The 16,693-nt window shown below is 53.9% G+C and overlaps 1 protein-coding gene across 2 annotated transcripts in view; it reads right to left on the reverse strand.

The window, feature by feature from the left end:
• Positions 1-16,693, reverse strand: part of CRTAC1 (cartilage acidic protein 1) — a 136,611-nt gene that overhangs the window by 30,901 nt on the left and 89,017 nt on the right. For both annotated transcript variants that reach the window (XM_007456231.1, XM_007456230.1), the window contains exons 4-5: positions 10,287-10,423; positions 5,039-5,195 (exon numbers count right to left, since the gene is read on the reverse strand). In XM_007456231.1, the coding sequence (XP_007456293.1) occupies positions 5,039-5,195; positions 10,287-10,423 (294 nt within the window). The remainder of the gene's footprint in view (positions 1-5,038; positions 5,196-10,286; positions 10,424-16,693) is intronic.

Genomic DNA, 16,693 nt, shown 5'->3' on the forward strand with positions numbered 1-16,693 from the left:
GAGAGGCTGCAGGGAGCGGGGTGGTTGCATGCTGCGGCAACTGTACAGCAGGGGGTCCGGGATGAAGAGGCAGGGGATTTGCGGTGCTAAGGAAAAGCCTCTAGGGGCTGCCCGGCCTCTGCACCTTCTCTGGAGGCAGGAACTTGGGAATTGTGCCCTCCAGGCCTTGGTCTCCCTCCGTGAAGTGGAGGGGGGAATGAGAAGGTCTGCAAGGCTCCTTCCAGCTCTACTTTTCAGTGCATCCTCCTGGGCCCCTCTACAGTCTGCACCATGGGGGCTCCGCGGAGAGGCTGTCAGACAAGGAACCTGGACCTGTGGGACTATTCTGCTGATTAATGATTCTAGTGGATGCTAAGGCCTGCAGGTTGCCGAGAACATCCAAGATATCGTAAAAGAATAGCAAAGCACTGGAACATGCAGGGGTGAAGGAATGGACAGTGTGTGTGTGTGTGTGTGTGTGTGTGTGTGTGTGTGTGTGTGTGTGTGTGTTGGAGAAGGAGGTGTGAGAAGGGCAGGATGATAACGGCCTAAACTTCCTGAAAATTCTAACACAGAATCATACTATGTTAGGGCTGGTGTTGCTACCCCCGGGTCCTCTGAGAGTGGTCCAGATGCTGGGCAGGGTTCTGAGTGTACTGGTGTGGAGGGTATTAGACAAGGACATTCCCACTCACCCCTAATCCCTCTGGTCTGTCCCTGCAGGACACTGAGGGAGATGGGGTGGCAGGAGGACAGGCTCCATCATTTGTCCACTTGTGGGGATTTTCAAACCTTGGGCACCTGGTGGGTACAGGAGGGAAGTCGCTCCTCTCTGTGTGCCCACCCCCCGAGGCAGGGAGGGGGCAGGAAAAGGAGGGGCAGGAATAGCTCCAGTTCAGTCCTGTGTACTAGGTATCATGCACGATTCACCTCACCTCATCATTTTCTAGGTGAGGAAACCGAGGCTCAGGGAGGCATAACTGCAGCCAGCAGGCAATGGATCACAGTTGAAACCCACGTCTCAGTGACCCCAGAGCCACACTCTCCCCACAGCATGCTCTCAAACCTTTCTACTCAAGTTCGCTCTCAGCAGAAGAGGGGTCTGTACTCCCGGTAAGGCCCAGAATGGCCAGCCATAGGCTTGACATTAAAAAAAAAAACCTCTCTTGTTTTAGCTGAAGAAAATGTGTACCAAGATTGCATTTGTATTCTATAACATCTGTGTTTGCTTTGAATAAAAAATGATGTCCCTCCCTGTCAATCATCTTATGCTTCTGACACTCTGTGTTTCCTGGGCCTTTGGCGGGCCTGTGGCTGTACTCCCTGGGGGTCCCGGGCCCTGGCTGAGGAGCCTGTCACTCTAGCCCTGCCTGTCCCCAGCTGACAGGTCTGGCTGCACTCCCACTGAAAGGCCAGCACTGCCTGGGAGCCCGGGAGACTCTGAGGCCCCCACTCTGCCGCCCCGGGTCACCTCTCTGGAGCGGCTGGTAGGGGTCCTCCAGAAGGCCTCAGCTGGGCTTTAGGCATCTCTGTCTCCTCCGATAATGACTTCCTGTAAATCAGATCTGTCCTCTGCTTTGTTCTACACTGCTCCCAGCCAACAGCAAAACTCCCCACCCAATATCATAAATCCACCTTCATTTTCTTTCCAAATTTCTTTTAAGTCTTCTTTAATCACCACCTTGCAGCCTGGACAGATGCTCCCTAAAAGGGTGAGGCCAAATTGCAGAGCTCCTGGGGAGGGAGTAGAGGCCAGGGCGAGGCAGGGTCCAGAGTGAGGAAGGGAAGAGAGATGGATTCCAGTGGGAACAGGGCTGAAGATGCCCACGCCTGTGCCCAGGACCGGAGGACATGCCAGGAGACACATGCAGAATACCTCCAGGGCAGGGGTTAGCCCTGCCTGCTTTGTGCTTCCCCCTGGGCTCCCTACACCCAGGAGATGCCCAGCACAGGGTCCTGGCATCCTTCCTTCAGAACCTCAGAGGAGGGTGTTGATGTCTGCTGCACTCGGTGGGTACTGCCTGTGTGCTAGGCCCTGTGCCAGGCATGCTCTATGTTTGTCTCCTTTAATACCCCCATTTTTCAGGTGAGAAAACTGAGGCCCAGAGAGGTTAATAAGTTGCCCACTGCTGCCTGGGAAGGAGGACATGGTGGAGGCAGGATCTGCACCCAGTGCTCTGGCTCCAGATCCTGTCCACTTAGCAGCTCTGCTCGACGGCTAGTTCAAGGTCCTCAGAGAGGCCATGGGACGTTCCTGAGATCATTCGGGGCCAGAGAGGCAGTGCAAACATTTTGGTCCCCACCTTCCCCCACCTTGAGTTCCTGCCTGGCTCTCTCATGGGGAGAGCTAGTTCTCAGGATTCCCATGCGGGGCAGTTCAGGCTCCAAGAGGCTGCAGGCAGCTGGGGTCTTGGAGAACCAGGAACCATGGGGGAGTGGCCGTCCCTCTGCGCCAGCAGCTCTGGCTGCGCCGCCCTCCAGGGGCCCTCGAGTCCCCCGAGAGCGGGCACGCTGGCCGCTAGATGGCACTGTAGACCCAGTAGAGCGGCGGCCGCCGGCAGGGTCTGGACAACATGCCTCCCCTCCTCCTCCCGCGGAGCCGGACAGCCCGGGGCGGGCTTCGCCATTGCCCGGCCTGCAGACCGGGATGCCCGGGCCAACCCCCTGCTGCCCTGAGCAGCCCAGGCCAGGCAGGTGTTTCAGCCCAAAAAACAAAAACAAAAACAAAAAACCGGGAGCCGCAATTAAAATCCAGAGGGCCAATCCCGGGGGCTGAGTTTTCGGTGGTTGTGCCCCTTCCTCTTTCACCAACCCCTTCTGTCTTGCAGGCTGGAGCAGGATTCTCAAGCTGGAGGTCATCAGAAAGGTCAGCTGGTTGTGGCAGTTTAGGCATCAGGGGCCGGGGCTCTAAGTGCTAGTTTCTCTGCAAACCTCCTGTGTGACCTTGGGCAAGTCTCTTCTCCTCTCTGGACCTGGATTTGTTCTTTTGCAAACAGGAGGTTCTCCGGGGTCTGTCTGGCAGATGGGTGTTGTGTGCCTTGGCTCTGGGGACCTGACTGCACATCTGGACATGGCTTGCTTCCCTCACTGCCTGCGTCTCTCCCCACTCCCCAGGCCCCAGGGCACCAGCCTGGAGCTGAGCACTGGCCACGTGGCAGAGCCTCGGCAATCAGGCCCTTACATTGGGGTCCATTCCTGGGGCTCAGGAGGTTGCTCTGGGCTAGTTTTCCAGCCAGATGTCCATGTGTTATGAACAGAGTGACGACGGGGGCTGCACGGTAGCATTGGGGGGCTTGGAGGGCAGGGAAAGGGTGGGCTAGGGAAGGCGGGCAGACGGAATAGTAACTTGGTGGGCCAAATAGGTTCTTGTCAGCCAAATGGCTTTTGGAAGTCTGCAAAGCTGCTCTAACGTGTCCTCTGGGCATGCCAGCTGCCCCGGCCTGCCTGCATGCTCCACGGAAACTGCTGTCCCTTCCTTGAGCTGCCCCGTCCTTCCAGCACAGCCTGGCACAGTTGGCCAGTGCCCCTATCCCCACCCTGCGCTCCTCAGCGGTCTCCTCTTGGTGTCCTCCTTCCCTGTCCCTGGTTCCTGCCAGCCCTTCTGCCAGCCCCACCAGCGTGAACAGTGTCCCCTATATGCTCACACCCAGCCTTCTGAATTCTTTGATTCTGTGTATAACCCTCGCTCCCAGACCTCGCCTCCCTTCCAGCTCATCATTTTCAAGTGCTTCGTCTCCCCAGTCTACCCTCCTTCTCCTGCAGATCAAGGCACTTAATTGCCAAACGAGGCCACTGTGTAGAACTGGGAACTGTTCAGAAAAATTGTCTGCACAAGTCGAGGCTGAAGCTCCTGCATGTTTATTCCTTTTCCCAGGAAAACATGGTTTATTACTGACATTCAGCCTCTCTGCTGCACGTTCCCAGGCAGAGCTCTCGCGCATTCTGATGGAGCTTGAGCTGTGCAAACTGTTTTATTGTCTAGCCGTTTGTTCCCACAAACTTTGTCAGACAGGTCAACATCAATCTTTCCCTCTCACTGAGGTGGAGAGCTGGCTGGAGAAAGGCATGGTAAACTTGGGAGAGGCTGTGACAACCCTTTCTGGGTAGGACTTTGAGATGATGCCACCACCCAGGTGTCCGGAGGCAGGGGGAATGGCCCAAATGACCCTTCAAGGATCCTTCCAGCCCCCAAACCTGGATCCAGGCCAGCTGCCACTTGGAATTCTGTATTGCAAATTGGGATGGATATATCGGGAAGGTCAACCACTGAGGGAATTTCTACACCCAAAGTGCAGGTTGGGTGTGAGTGAGGCCAGAGTTCACGTGAGAAGCTGTGTACACCTCTGGCTTCCTGATTTTTGGCACCCCAAACAGGAACTGGATTGCTCTGCCATCAGCAGTCTATTGGCAGATTATCAGAGTTTAGTCAGCAGCCGTGCTGGAATTAGAAAAACAGCCTTCCCTAGAACAATCTCCCTGTCAGAGACTCTGACAATAGGTCCCCCATCCAGAAAGATGTGCGGGGAGCGTGACTTCAAAAAAAGTGCTGGAGAGGTTTTGGAACAAGAACACAATTCTTTGAGCTCAGTTATCTGAGACGGGACCCAGCTGGAGCTTAGGGATTTAGCACTCAATTCCTGGCCACTTATGTGTAGGTAAATAATTTCATCTGCTGTTTGGCAATAAAGAATGCTTTAAATCTTGGCCTCTGTGATTTGTCAGTTTTCTCCTACAGAACCTGTTCACCCATCGTTTGGGTTACAGCAGGGAATGGGGCAAGAGGTTCCAAGGAGAGGATGATGTGGTGATGTTCTTGGCTGTCTGATGGCGCCCACTGGGCCCCCCGCAAAAGCCCACCCCTGCCAGATGTTTCCTCATCTGGAGAGGTCGCCTGGGAAGAAGCCGTCTATGGGTGGTGGGATGGAATAAAGCCTTCATCCTCCCTCCCCAGGGACACAAACCCACCCTCTCCGGTGGTCTCTGATGTATTAGACTCAGCCTTGCAGGGTTCCAGCCCCCAGCCCCTCCAGCTCACAGCCCCCCATGTCACTCCGCCTACCTGTGTATTTGCTGACCCCAGCCTCAGCAGCGACGTCTCTGAGCGCCAGAATGCCCCGGGAGAGGTCACTGGCCTCCGGATCCATTTCAATGAGGGCGTCAGGGCCCACATTACCATAGGCGTAATTGGCGATGTAGATGGAGTAGCGTCCGGAGCCCTGAGGAGGAAGGGAAGGAGGGTAGGTGAGCAGGACCACGGCGTGGGGGTGGGGGTGGGGGCAGAGAGCAGCTCCCCCGCTCCTCTCGCGGGACCATAGCTCCTTCGCGGGTTCGGCCTCTGCTCCCGGGGTCTGGCGTGCGTGACCTTGCACGACACAACTCCGGAGGTGCTTTTCATAGAGGCTACGAAGCGCACGACACCCCCAGAGTCCTACAGCAAAGCGGCCCCGCTTTTCCTTCCATCCTGTTCCAGAAGAACATCCCTCCCTCTGCTCCACAACCACCTTTTTATAGACAGTTTTCGGGGTAGCTGCTCAATAGATATTTGCTGATTGATTGATCTACCAATTCCCATTATTCTCAGTCTCGCTCTCCCATTCCAGCTCGCTCCAGCCAGGGTGACAAGCAAATTCCTGAGCCATCTCCCTGCCCCACCTCCACCCTGGACTTCTACATTCCAACACTTGGGTAGCTCGAGAGGCTCGGCTGCGCCAGGCTCCTCCTTCCCACTTCCACCCCCTTGTTTTTCCCACGTTACCAGAAAGAAATAGTATATTGCTCCTGCCTTTATAACACTGTCTCAAATACGTATGTATATTTTTCCCTTTGCATCCAGGAGAAGCCCTGGGCACCAGCTCCTCCTTGCTGTAGGCATTCTCTTCTCTAGTCCAAGACACGGCTGATGAAAGATTCTTTCCTGCCCGTTATTATAATGGTGTTATTTCTTCAATGGATGCCTTCTTTCCCCCAAGAGATCCACACGATTTCTCAATCAGTTTTCTGGCTTTCCTCTTATCCCTTGCAGCATTTCTGTCCAATTAATCAGACAGTACATATTTCTTGAGCTCTAACGATGTGCAAGGTGCTGGGGTATAAATGTACTTAAGACCAAGTCTTCGTCCTTAGGTTGCTTACAGTCTAGTTTAAAGGAAGCTGACAAGGACCTGCTGTATAGCACAGGGAACTATACTCAGTATTTTGTAATAACCTATAAGAGAAAAGAATCTAAAAAACATAGATATATATGTATGTATAATTGAATCACTTTGCTGTACACCTGAAACTAGCACACCATTGTAAATCGACTATACTTAAATAAAAAATAAAAGTTAAAAAAAAAATGAAAGAAGCTATAAACACAAAACAACCCAGGAAAAACAGCTGAATTTAAGACAGCAAAGTGTGCTCTGTCACCCGCCTCTTTTCAGCTCTCTATGCTTTCTTCTATTTCTCGTCCAATGGTCCCATGAGAGCCCCTCTCACCTAACTGGTCACTTTATCCCTTCTTTGGGACCATTTTCTTTGGGGAAACTGATTAGGAGCCACTTGGGTCCAACAGGTGCGTGAAGCCAAGGAAGGAGTTCAGGGTCTCCTGGCGGAAGCAGACGCATCAACAATTATATGTCTGATTGAGTGTGTGCAGGGTTTCCTGGGTGCACAGAAGAGGGGCTCTTAACCCAGAGGAAGGGCACCTAGCCATGGGGAGTTCAGAAAAGGCTTTCTAAGAGAAGTCTTGGCCAGGTGAAGTGGAGGGGAAAGAACCTTCCAGGCAGAGATGAGACAGAGAGTGATGAATGTCGGGAAGCCACAAACAGTTCGTTCAGTGCTGTCAGAATGTACAAAGCAAGGCGGGGCCTGTCGGGGGAGGACGCTGGAGAAGGTGGCCAAGCTGTTCTGTAAAGACTTCTCTGCCCCTTCATTTCTGGTTCCCTGAGTCTCTAGCCTGCTACCTGGGAATCCATGCTTTACAAGTCTTGTTACTCAAAGTGGTCCCTGGACCAGCAGCATCCGTGTCACCTGGGAGCGTGTTAGAAATACAGACTCTCAGGCCCCAGCCCAGACCTGCTGAATCAGAACCTGCGTTGCCACAAGATCCCCAGTGATCCCTACACAAAAACGAAGTTTGAGTTGCACTGCTTTACAACATGGTTTTGTGATTAGGGGAGAACTTTGAAAGGTTCTTGCCCATCACAGGAGCTTGGTATATGTGTGTGGCATGGCTGGATGAAGAGAGAATGAATGGGGCCAAAGGGGAAAGTGCACCACCACTGTGACGCTTCCTGACCCTACCAGCTGTTAGCAATCTCATCGACAAATGGGCAATTAAGCCCAGATGAACTGAAATGCTCTCTGCTAGAAATTAGGATATTTATAAAATTCATTTATACCTAGTTCCTTACTTCAGTGTATTGGGTTGACAGGAAAACACAGATGTGTTACAGTTATAGAAGACTGCAGAAATTCACATGTGAACTTGACCACAGTAATTCTGGGAGGGGGAGCTAGTTCCAGGGGAAGGAAGGTGTTTCTGCAGCTTTGGGTCAAGGGCAGTGGGTCTCACCATGTAGCCAACCTCAGAATCACCTGGGGGGCTTATGAAAACATGGATGCTGGGTCCTATCCCCAGAGTTTCTGATTCAGGAAGAATCTGCATTTCTAACAAGTTCCCAGGTGAAGCTGGTGCTGCTGTTTCAGGAACCACACTTTGAGAACCACTGGTCTGGGGCTGTCAGTCTGGATCCTAGTCACAGCTCTGCCCCTAACTGGCTCTGTGCCCTTGCGCAGGTCCCTCACCCACTTTGGCCGTATCTCCTCACGTGTTAAGTGGGAATCATAACCCCCCTGCTTCCTGGCAGGGCTGCTGAGAAGATGAAATGAGACAACGCATGTGAAAGGTCTTTGAAAAGATAAAAATGCTATATAAACATGAGGCATAATCATTATCGATCAGGGAACGCTTCTTGTAAGAAATCGGCTTTGAGCTGGATCCAGAAAGGTGGATGAGTAATGAGGCACCTGAGGATGAAGGGCAGAGGTGTTCCAGGTTTGGGACAGAGAATGGATGAGGGCTTCGAGGGGAGCGGGAGAGAACGGCACACCGTAGGGGTTGAGGCTATTACCTGGTGCGAAGCTGTCAAGCTTTAGCATAATTCAGAGTCACCTTTGGGCCTAGTTGAAACCAAGGCTGCGGGGGCCCCACCCGCAGGGGCTCTGATTGGTAGGTCTGGAGGGTGGAGTGGGGTAGGACCTGAGAATTTGCATTTCTAACAATGCTGGGGCTGCTAGTCTGGAGCAGGTATGCTAACAGGCCCCAGGTAGGGGTTGTGGGGCTGAGGAAGGAGTAGGTCAACCGTTGTAATAGAACCTGGGGTTAGAAATGTGTATCTGATACGGGTTTACCCAGAGGCAGGGCAGCAGGGAGGTAAAAGGCATCTGATTATTTTCAGCCAGGCAGGGCTCAATTCCTGCCTTTGCCTGCCACTTACTGTTGTGACCAAGATCAAGTAGCTTACTGCTAGAAGCCTTAGTTTCCCTATCTGTAAAATGGGGATAATGATAACACGTACCTCATAGGCTTACTTTGAGGATTCAGTGAGATGGTACGTGGAAACCACTTAGCACAGAGCTTGGCACATGGCCAGTTTAACAAGCGTTAGCTATTATTATGTTATTATTGTCTTTGTTATGTTAATATTATATTCTTAACGTTATGATTGCGCTTGTATTTTCCCATACCACACTGCATCCCTGTCTCTCAACTTCTGCACTGGCATTGACCTCTCCACAGTTCTCAGGCCTCAGGGGTTGCCAAGGTGTCTGGACACAGAAAGTAGCCCCTCTCCTGGCGGCAGACCAGCTGTGCGGGCGTTTTCTAGTTCCCTGAGGCTGGGCCTGAGTAGGGAGTGAGTAAGCCGCTAAGCGCCCGCCTCCTGTGCTTCGTGCCAAAGTGTCTCTTTCTTCCTTTCTCTTTTTGCACTTCACATGGTGCCTCCCTCCTGTGGTTAAGTGCGTTGGTGTTCAGATGACCTTGTTAGGACAGAGCGAGTCTCTCTGTGATTAACCTTCAGGCCCTCCCACCAGTGCTGAGAAGATTCCTGCCTTAGCCAAGTGTGGCAGCCCTGGTCCTGGAGGGGTGAGACAGGAAGCCAGGAGGAGACACGGGAAGAGGCCTGGCAGCAGCGCGGCCAGGCCTGGCGCCCCCCAGGACCCCCAGTCCCTGGGGCCGCTCGCTGAGCCGCCTCCCGGTTTCCTCCCACCAGGCGGGTCAGGTCAGGGCCAAGTGTGGCTTCACAGCCCGGCCTGGTGCTCTTCCCAGCACCAGCTTGATAAGAAATAAGTATTTATACCTGGCACCTGCCTTCTCCCAAGGCCTGGAGGCCCCCGCTGTGAAGATTCACGCTGAATCCCCAATCCCCTCGGTGCCATCTCAGTCCCCATCTCAGTCCCGAAATGAGCTGGCCCCCTTGTGCCTGTCCCCAGAATGGGGGCCAGAGATGCTCCCATGGAAGCTGGGCAGCAGCTGGGTCCCTGATTTAGTGAGGACTGTTTCATAAAGCCAGGGAGGGGGCGGCAGGGAAGCAGGTGACAGGAGGGATAAATCACCTCCACTCTACGCTCTGGCTCTGGCTGGGTTGGCCGGGACACACACCCGGGGGTGGGGGGTGGGCGCCCCCACAGGGCAGATGGCTGCAGCTGCTCCTGCCCTCACCACTCGGCCTTTCTCCCCCGCACTCCGAGTTGAGCACCTGTGTGTCGGGTGGACTAGCCGGGCGGGAAAGAATTGATGGAGCTATGGGTTAACTAAAGTACTTGTACATTCAGGCAACCCTCCACTCACCCACCCAGGAGCCACTTTGCTCGTGCCTTCATTTGTTCCATAAATACTTATGGGGGAGGGGGCCTGATGGCGCGATGCCTGGCACATAGTAGGCACTTCATCAATAAGAGTTGAATAAATGAATGAATGAACACAAGGTTCAGAGCTGAGAGATTCTGATTCATGTCCGAGCCGCACCACCGATCTGTTTTGGGTCCTCAGGCAGGTCCCTGCTCCAAGCTGGGGCTCAGTGCCCTCCTCTGTCCAGTGGACACAATGATGACAGCCCCTGGTTGCTGGAAAGGCCTCAGGGGAGAAAGGATGTGAAAGTTTGTTAGCACCTACTGTGTGTAAGGCCCTGTGGGAGCGGCCTTGGGCTCTGCCCTCGGGAGCCACGCTCTGTCCGGGGAAGTCTGCCTGGGGCTCCCCTCCTGGCCCACACATCGCTGTGTGCCCCCCTTCTCCCCAGGCCCCTGTGCACCCCTGGACTCACCCTCCTGTCCACGCAGGCCACAGAGCGCCCGGCAAAGAGGCTGGCCACGCCGCGGGCCACGTTGACCTCGTCACTCAGGATGTCTTCCCAGCGGTTATTGCGGAACTTGAACAACTTGTCCGTGTACGTGGCCACCCCTGGAGAGAGGAGGGAAGGGAGGGCTGGTGGCCGGTGCGGCACCTACCGCAGGGGTTGGGGCCACGGGTGGACGGGTTGCCTGCTGCACGGTGAGTGCTTAGGCAGCTGCGACCCCTCTCCTGGGGACACACAGGGATTCTCCGTTGAGAGAAGAGACTCTGAGGCTAATGAAAATGGCAGGCCCAGCCCTCAGGAAGTTGGGAGGCGGTGTGCCCACTCCTGTGTGCTGAGCTGACCCTCAACACGGGGTCTTGGGGCCTGGAGCTGACCCGGGATCTCGCGGTCTGCACTGCGCTCCTGCCACACCATGAGCACGACCCTGGGATTGCCAGTATTTCACGCCCAAACTTAACCAAGGACGTCTCTTTCTCCAGGAGCTGCCGCCTACATTCTCTGCTGAATCACAGGACCTGATTTGGGTCTCAGAAGAAATGGTCCGGGCTGGCGGGTGGGTCTCTAAGTCCAAATCGAGGAAGGGGCTGGAAATTGAGCTCTGACAGGTGTGTCACCAACACGCCAGGAAAACCGGATGGCAGTGGGATCGGCACTCCGATGGGGTGAGGGTCTGTGGAGAGGCAATGGGCGCAGCCTGAGGGGAGCAGGTGGCGCAGTGGTCAGGAACTCGGGGTTTAGAGTAAACGGGACTGAGTCTCAGGCTCGGTTCTACCGAGATTCTACTTCTAGGCTCTAGTTGTTGACTTTGGGCAAGTCTGAGCCTCAGTTTCCTTATCTGGAAATGGGGATGACAATAATAACTGCATTCCAGCTTAATTCAAGGGGTAAATGAGACGATGCATCTGAAAGATTTAGCACGGCGCCACCCATTCCCCAAAGGGGTCGGAGGTCCTAGACAGAAATGATTATTCCCGTTCATAGATGCGGGGACCCTCTGAGGTGCTTCCGGGACCTCAGCTCTGCACTGCAGGGGTGTGGTGAGGGTGAGTGTGGGGAGAGTGAGTGTAAGAGTGAGTGTGAGTGTGAGTATAAGTGTGTGAAAGTGTGTAGGAACGCACAGGAGTGAGTGGGTGGGTGAGAGTGAGAATGTGAGTAAAAATGAGTGTAAGTGTGAGATCAAGTGAGTGTAAGAATGAGTGTGAGAGTGAGTGGATGAGTGTGAGTGTGTGTGGGTGAGGACTGTGCACAGGAGGCTCCTCAGGTGGCTCTAGCTGGGATAGGACAAAGGGTGTGCTCTCTGAGTGGCCTCACACAGGGACCTTCTAAGACGCAGGGGCTGGCGCATCGTCTGTGGGGCCTGGAGCTGCCCTTTGGGATGCTAGCCAGACTCCAGGGAGCTGGCACGGGGGCAGAGCTGTGCCACTCTGCCTGACCCTCCCGGCGGTGCAGAGGAGGAGGGGAAGGCCCTTTCCCAGCAGAGTGGAGGGCAGATCCAGGGGTCCCACTGGCGTCTGTGGGGTGGGGCTTGGGCTGAGGAGCCGCAGCTGGGGTCTGCACAGAGCTGCTTGGCTTGGGAGGGCGGCCCACCGGGGCCGCTGAGGAGCCTGAACTGGACAGAAGCGCACGTGCCGACTCAGAGGGCCTGAGCCTGTGTCCAGCTCTGACTCCCGTTTGCTCGGGGCCTTGGCCGGTTCCTTATCCTCTTCGCAGCCTTGGTTTCCTCATCTGAGAGTTGGGGGTAACAGCTGTGCCTCCTCCCTCCCAGCATCGCTGTGGGAACCGCAGGGGAAAACTCTGGGGCCCCGGGCCGGCACGCGGGGACTGTCCTCTGGCTGCTCTGCACCACCCCGGGCCCCCGGGCCCTCGTCACAATCCCCGGGGACCAGATGTGTCTAGAGATTGAGATATTTTTTCCTTTCACGTGTCAGAAAGGTAACACAGTGCATACACCGTTTATTACATAACACCCCCATCAGGGACTGGGGCAGCACCCTGTAATTAAACACATTAATATTTCTGCAGTGAAATATATGAACAGTCACACTAGGTGGGATAAATAAAGCCCATAAATAGCTCATGTCAGCTCAGGACAGGTTTTGCTATCAATTCACTTTCCCACGAACTTAAAAAAAGCACTTGAGGCTTTCAGAGCGTTCTGGATTTCAGGACTGTGGAAAAGGGACTGCGGACCGAGACTGCCAACCTCATGGCTGTTCCTGAGGCAGTGGCAGCCTTGTCATCGCCTTCTGATGCCTGGGGGGCCTCCGAGGACGGCACTGCAGGCTTCCGGGTGCCCAGCTTTCACAATAGCGAGCGACCCTTGCCCTTCTCTGTCAAACCAGGGCCTCTTTAGACTGTACCTCCAGCTCGTCTAGTCCCACCTGAAATCCCGAGGTTAAACTCTACCAAAGCTTAGCCTAGGTGAGAAAGCAGCTGCCGGCAGCTGGGGCTCTGCAGAGCTCTGACGGGCACCTCTGCATTCAGCGGGAGAAATTTCTCAAGCCACCGAGTTCCTGCCTTAGCTAGACAAGAGGAAAAAACGAGCCCAGGGTGACTCTATCCCCCTCTCTTTGCCTCATCACCCCCAATTCCCCCGCTCACATTTCCCAACATTTCCTAAAGTGTGCTTTGTGGAACCCTGGTCTCTGCCAGCTGCCTGGAGAAAAGATTTCGTGATCGCCTGCGTTCAGGAAAGACTGCACCTTCCATGCACCCTTGGAGATTCTCAGTGGACATCAGTCTATCGAAACTTTGAGAAGTCCTGCAATAAATTACAGGCTTAATTTGACTTAAGCCAGCCTTTCCCAAACATACTCGGCCATGGAACCCCTTTTTGCAGCTCACCTGTCAGCATCCGGCAGAACTAGCCTGGTTCTTAGCAAACTGCTACGCGGGGGTGTTGACTTCGGGCCACGTTCTGGGCTTTGTGGCCAGAGGGCTTAGGGCGCCACGTACTTAGCCTCTTCCCCGGTTCCAGCCTCCTGGCTTCTGAGCTGACCAGGGACTCCCAGAAGAATAAACTAAGGTAGAATGTGCAACAGTGATGCACAGCCTTGTAGATCATAAATGGGAACGGCAAAATCAATGGCAGCCCTTCTGCAGGCAGAGGCCTGGAGGCCTGGGCGACAGGAGGGATGGGAGCCTGTGATTTAGGAAGAGCAAACGCTCTGGCAGCTGCAACCTGGGTAATTAGGTGTGTCAGGAAGACAGATAAACAGTGAGCTGTGTGGGTCGATGGCACTGGCAATAAACACCCAGCACTGGCCCCTGGCCCATGTCCGCGTGTAATCCCACCTTCTGGCTCCTTGTAGCTGCACTCTGCCCTGGGGCCCCTCACTGAGTCGGGGGCAGCAGCTTGGGAAGAAGAGAGGCTGTTAGTTGTAGGAGAGAGGGCCTCTCCCGAGTCCCCGGGGGTGACTCCTACTGACCGGAGGCCTGGGAGAAACGGGGCATTCAAGGGCAGGGTAGGGGGCTCTGGAGGTCATGGCCCCTCTGAGAGGCACATCTGAGGACTCCCATTCCCACCCAGACTTTGGCATGTTGGCATTAAGGGAGCAATGAAGGTCTCAGAGCTCAGTGGAACCGGCAGTTGTTGCCAGGTGGCCAGTTGAGAAGGCCAAGTGGAGGAGGCTCAAGGGCCCACCACTCCCTGCTGGGTGCTGGGGGAGGCCTCATGGAAGTAGGAGTCTCAGTCCCTCACTCAGGGCACTAATAGTTCATTTGACGACAGGAGGGATAGGCAGAGGAGATGCCATGGGACTGCGGTAAAACTAATACTACTTAACATTCCTACAGAGCTTTCTATGTGCCAGGCGCTTCACATACATTCACTCACTAACCCTTGCCGCAAGCCCACAAGGTAGGTACTATTTTCAGGACCAATTTACAGATGAACGACCCGAGGCACAAGAGGCAAGGGGACTTGCCTATGATCCCCCAACTAGCAGAGCCCCGCAGAGACAACAGGACAGTACCTCGCGGAGACGCTGTGAAATCAGGCCACAGTGATCAGGGAGGGCTTCATGACAGAGGAGGCACCTGAACCAAAGCATCAGAGTAACAATAGCACGGCTCCAGCATGCAGAGCACTTAGTATAACCAGGCTCTGCATGAAGCACTTCTTCTTGTTTTTTTACAATCATCGTCTTGCCTAAACCCCTCAGGCACCTTGAAAGGTGGTGTGGCCCCATTTTACAGATGGAGAAATTGAGGGGCAGAGAGGTTAAGTCAATTGCCCAAGAGCCAGTGAGTGGTGGAGACAGAGTCAAACCCAGGTCTTTCTGACTCCAAAGCCTGTGCTTCTGAGCACTCACTCCACTGCCCGTTAGGCAGAGAGGAGGGGCGGTGCTAAGGCCAGGCGGGGAAGCATCGGCAAAGGCACAGAGGGGACACTGAGTTTGCCTAGAGGGGAGGGTTTGTGCAGGTGCAGGAGGAACAGCAAGGCAGGCCAGGAGATAGCCACTAATCCAGCACTGAGGGTGAAGGGGCCATGGGTGGTTTCTGATCTGGGGAAGACAGTGTTTCTGGAAGATTCACCTGGCAGTGGAGTGAGGTGGGGGCCAACAGGGGGGGAAATGAAGTGGGGAGGCCGCTTCTGGAGTAGCTCAGGCACGATCCCGGGTGACGCTACAGGGAAAGTGGGGAAGAAACGCTGGGTGCAGGAGGCTGGAGAAGGAGGGGCGGGAGGGCGTGGCTCGGTGTGGTGGAGCAGAGCCAGTCCACAGTGCGGGGTTAGTGACGGAAGCAGGGACATCGGGCCAGCCGAGGGTGGAAGCAGGAGCTTGGCCTTTGAGGGGATCACAATGTGGCCGAGAAGGCATGCCCAAGGGCTCGCTGGCCATGAGGGATGGCAGGTTGCAGAGAAGTGAGGCTGGAGCTGGGGTGGAAGGGAAAGACCAGTCTTTCTTCCTTCTCAATCTTTCTTCTTCCATCCCAGGGAGAAGAGAGAAATCCGGTGAACCTCTGCCGAGGGCATCACCCACATTAGCTCAGTTGGTCCTCTCCAGAGTCGCGTCAGTAAGATAGATTATTTGTTTCACAGAGAGAAATCGGGCTCAGAGGGTTAAACCGTTTACCTAATGCACAGCTGTTGTTAAGGGGCAATGCCGAACCTCAAACTGGGGTCTGACTGCAAAGCCCCCCACCACATATTAACGAGCTGAGCAGATTATGAAGAATAGTATGGAGATTCCTTAAAAAACTAAAAATAGAGCTACCATATGACCTAGCAATCCCACTCCTGGGCATATATCCAGACAAAACCATAATTCGAAAGGATGCATGCACTCTAATGTTCACTGCAGCACTATTTACAAAAGCCAGGACATGGAAGCAACCTAAGTGTCCACTGACAGAGGAATGGATAAAGAAGATGTGGTACATATATACAGTGGAATATTACTCAGCCATAAAAAGGAATGAAATAATGCCATTTGCAGCGACATGGATGGACCTAGAGATTGTCATATAGAGTGAAGTAAGTCAGAAAGAGACAAATATATATAATATTGCTTATATGTGGAATCTGGAAAAATGGCACAGATGAACTTATTTGCAAAGCAGAAATAGAGTCACAGATGTAGAAAACAAACTTATGGTTACCAAAGGGGGAAGGGGGTGTGTGGGATGAATTGGGAGATTGGGATTGACATATATACACTACTATGTATAAAATAGATAACTAATGAGAACGCACTATATAGCAGAGGGAACTCTACTCAATGCTCTGTGGTGACCTAAATGGAAAGGCAGTCTAAAAAAGAGGGGATATATGTGTATGTATAACTGATTCACTTTGCTGCACAGCAGACACTAAAAATAAGTAAATAAATAGCTGGGTGGGGGCTGGTGGAGGGCAGTCCTGGCTCCCGAGGAGCCGCATTTTTTGTTAGGACCGAGGAAATGGATTTCAGGGCTCCATGCGCTTTATGATGCTGCTTTGACAGCCTCATCCCATCCTTGCTTCTTCTGGGGCCACGTGGGAATGAGGCACAGTGGGGATGGGGGCGGGGAGACTGAGCAGTTCATGTGCTCATCTCCCCAAAGGGGATCATGCTGGGGGAGCTGAAAATCTGGGCCTTGTGTCCAAGAGAAACATGGCTGGAGATCAGGAGACCCTAGGATCCATTTTAGGTCTTAGAGGATCCTAGGAAAAGAGGGCGGAGCCTCAGGGTTAGTGTATGTTAGGCTTTACCAGGCACAGGAAGTCCTGGCCATCCTGGTAAAATGCAGATTCTGGTCTAGTCAGTCTGGGATGGGGCCTGAGATTCTGCAAATTTATGAGCTTCCAGCTGTTGCCAGTGCTGGGCTGCAAAAGCTGCTTTGAGAAGCGAGGAGTAGAGCATCTGGGTGCAGCAGGAATGGGCCTGAGTGAA

The sequence above is a fragment of the Lipotes vexillifer genome, unplaced genomic scaffold (genome assembly GCF_000442215.2).
Source record: "Lipotes vexillifer unplaced genomic scaffold, Lipotes_vexillifer_v1.1 scaffold184, whole genome shotgun sequence".
Taxonomy (NCBI): Eukaryota; Metazoa; Chordata; class Mammalia; order Artiodactyla; family Lipotidae; genus Lipotes; species Lipotes vexillifer.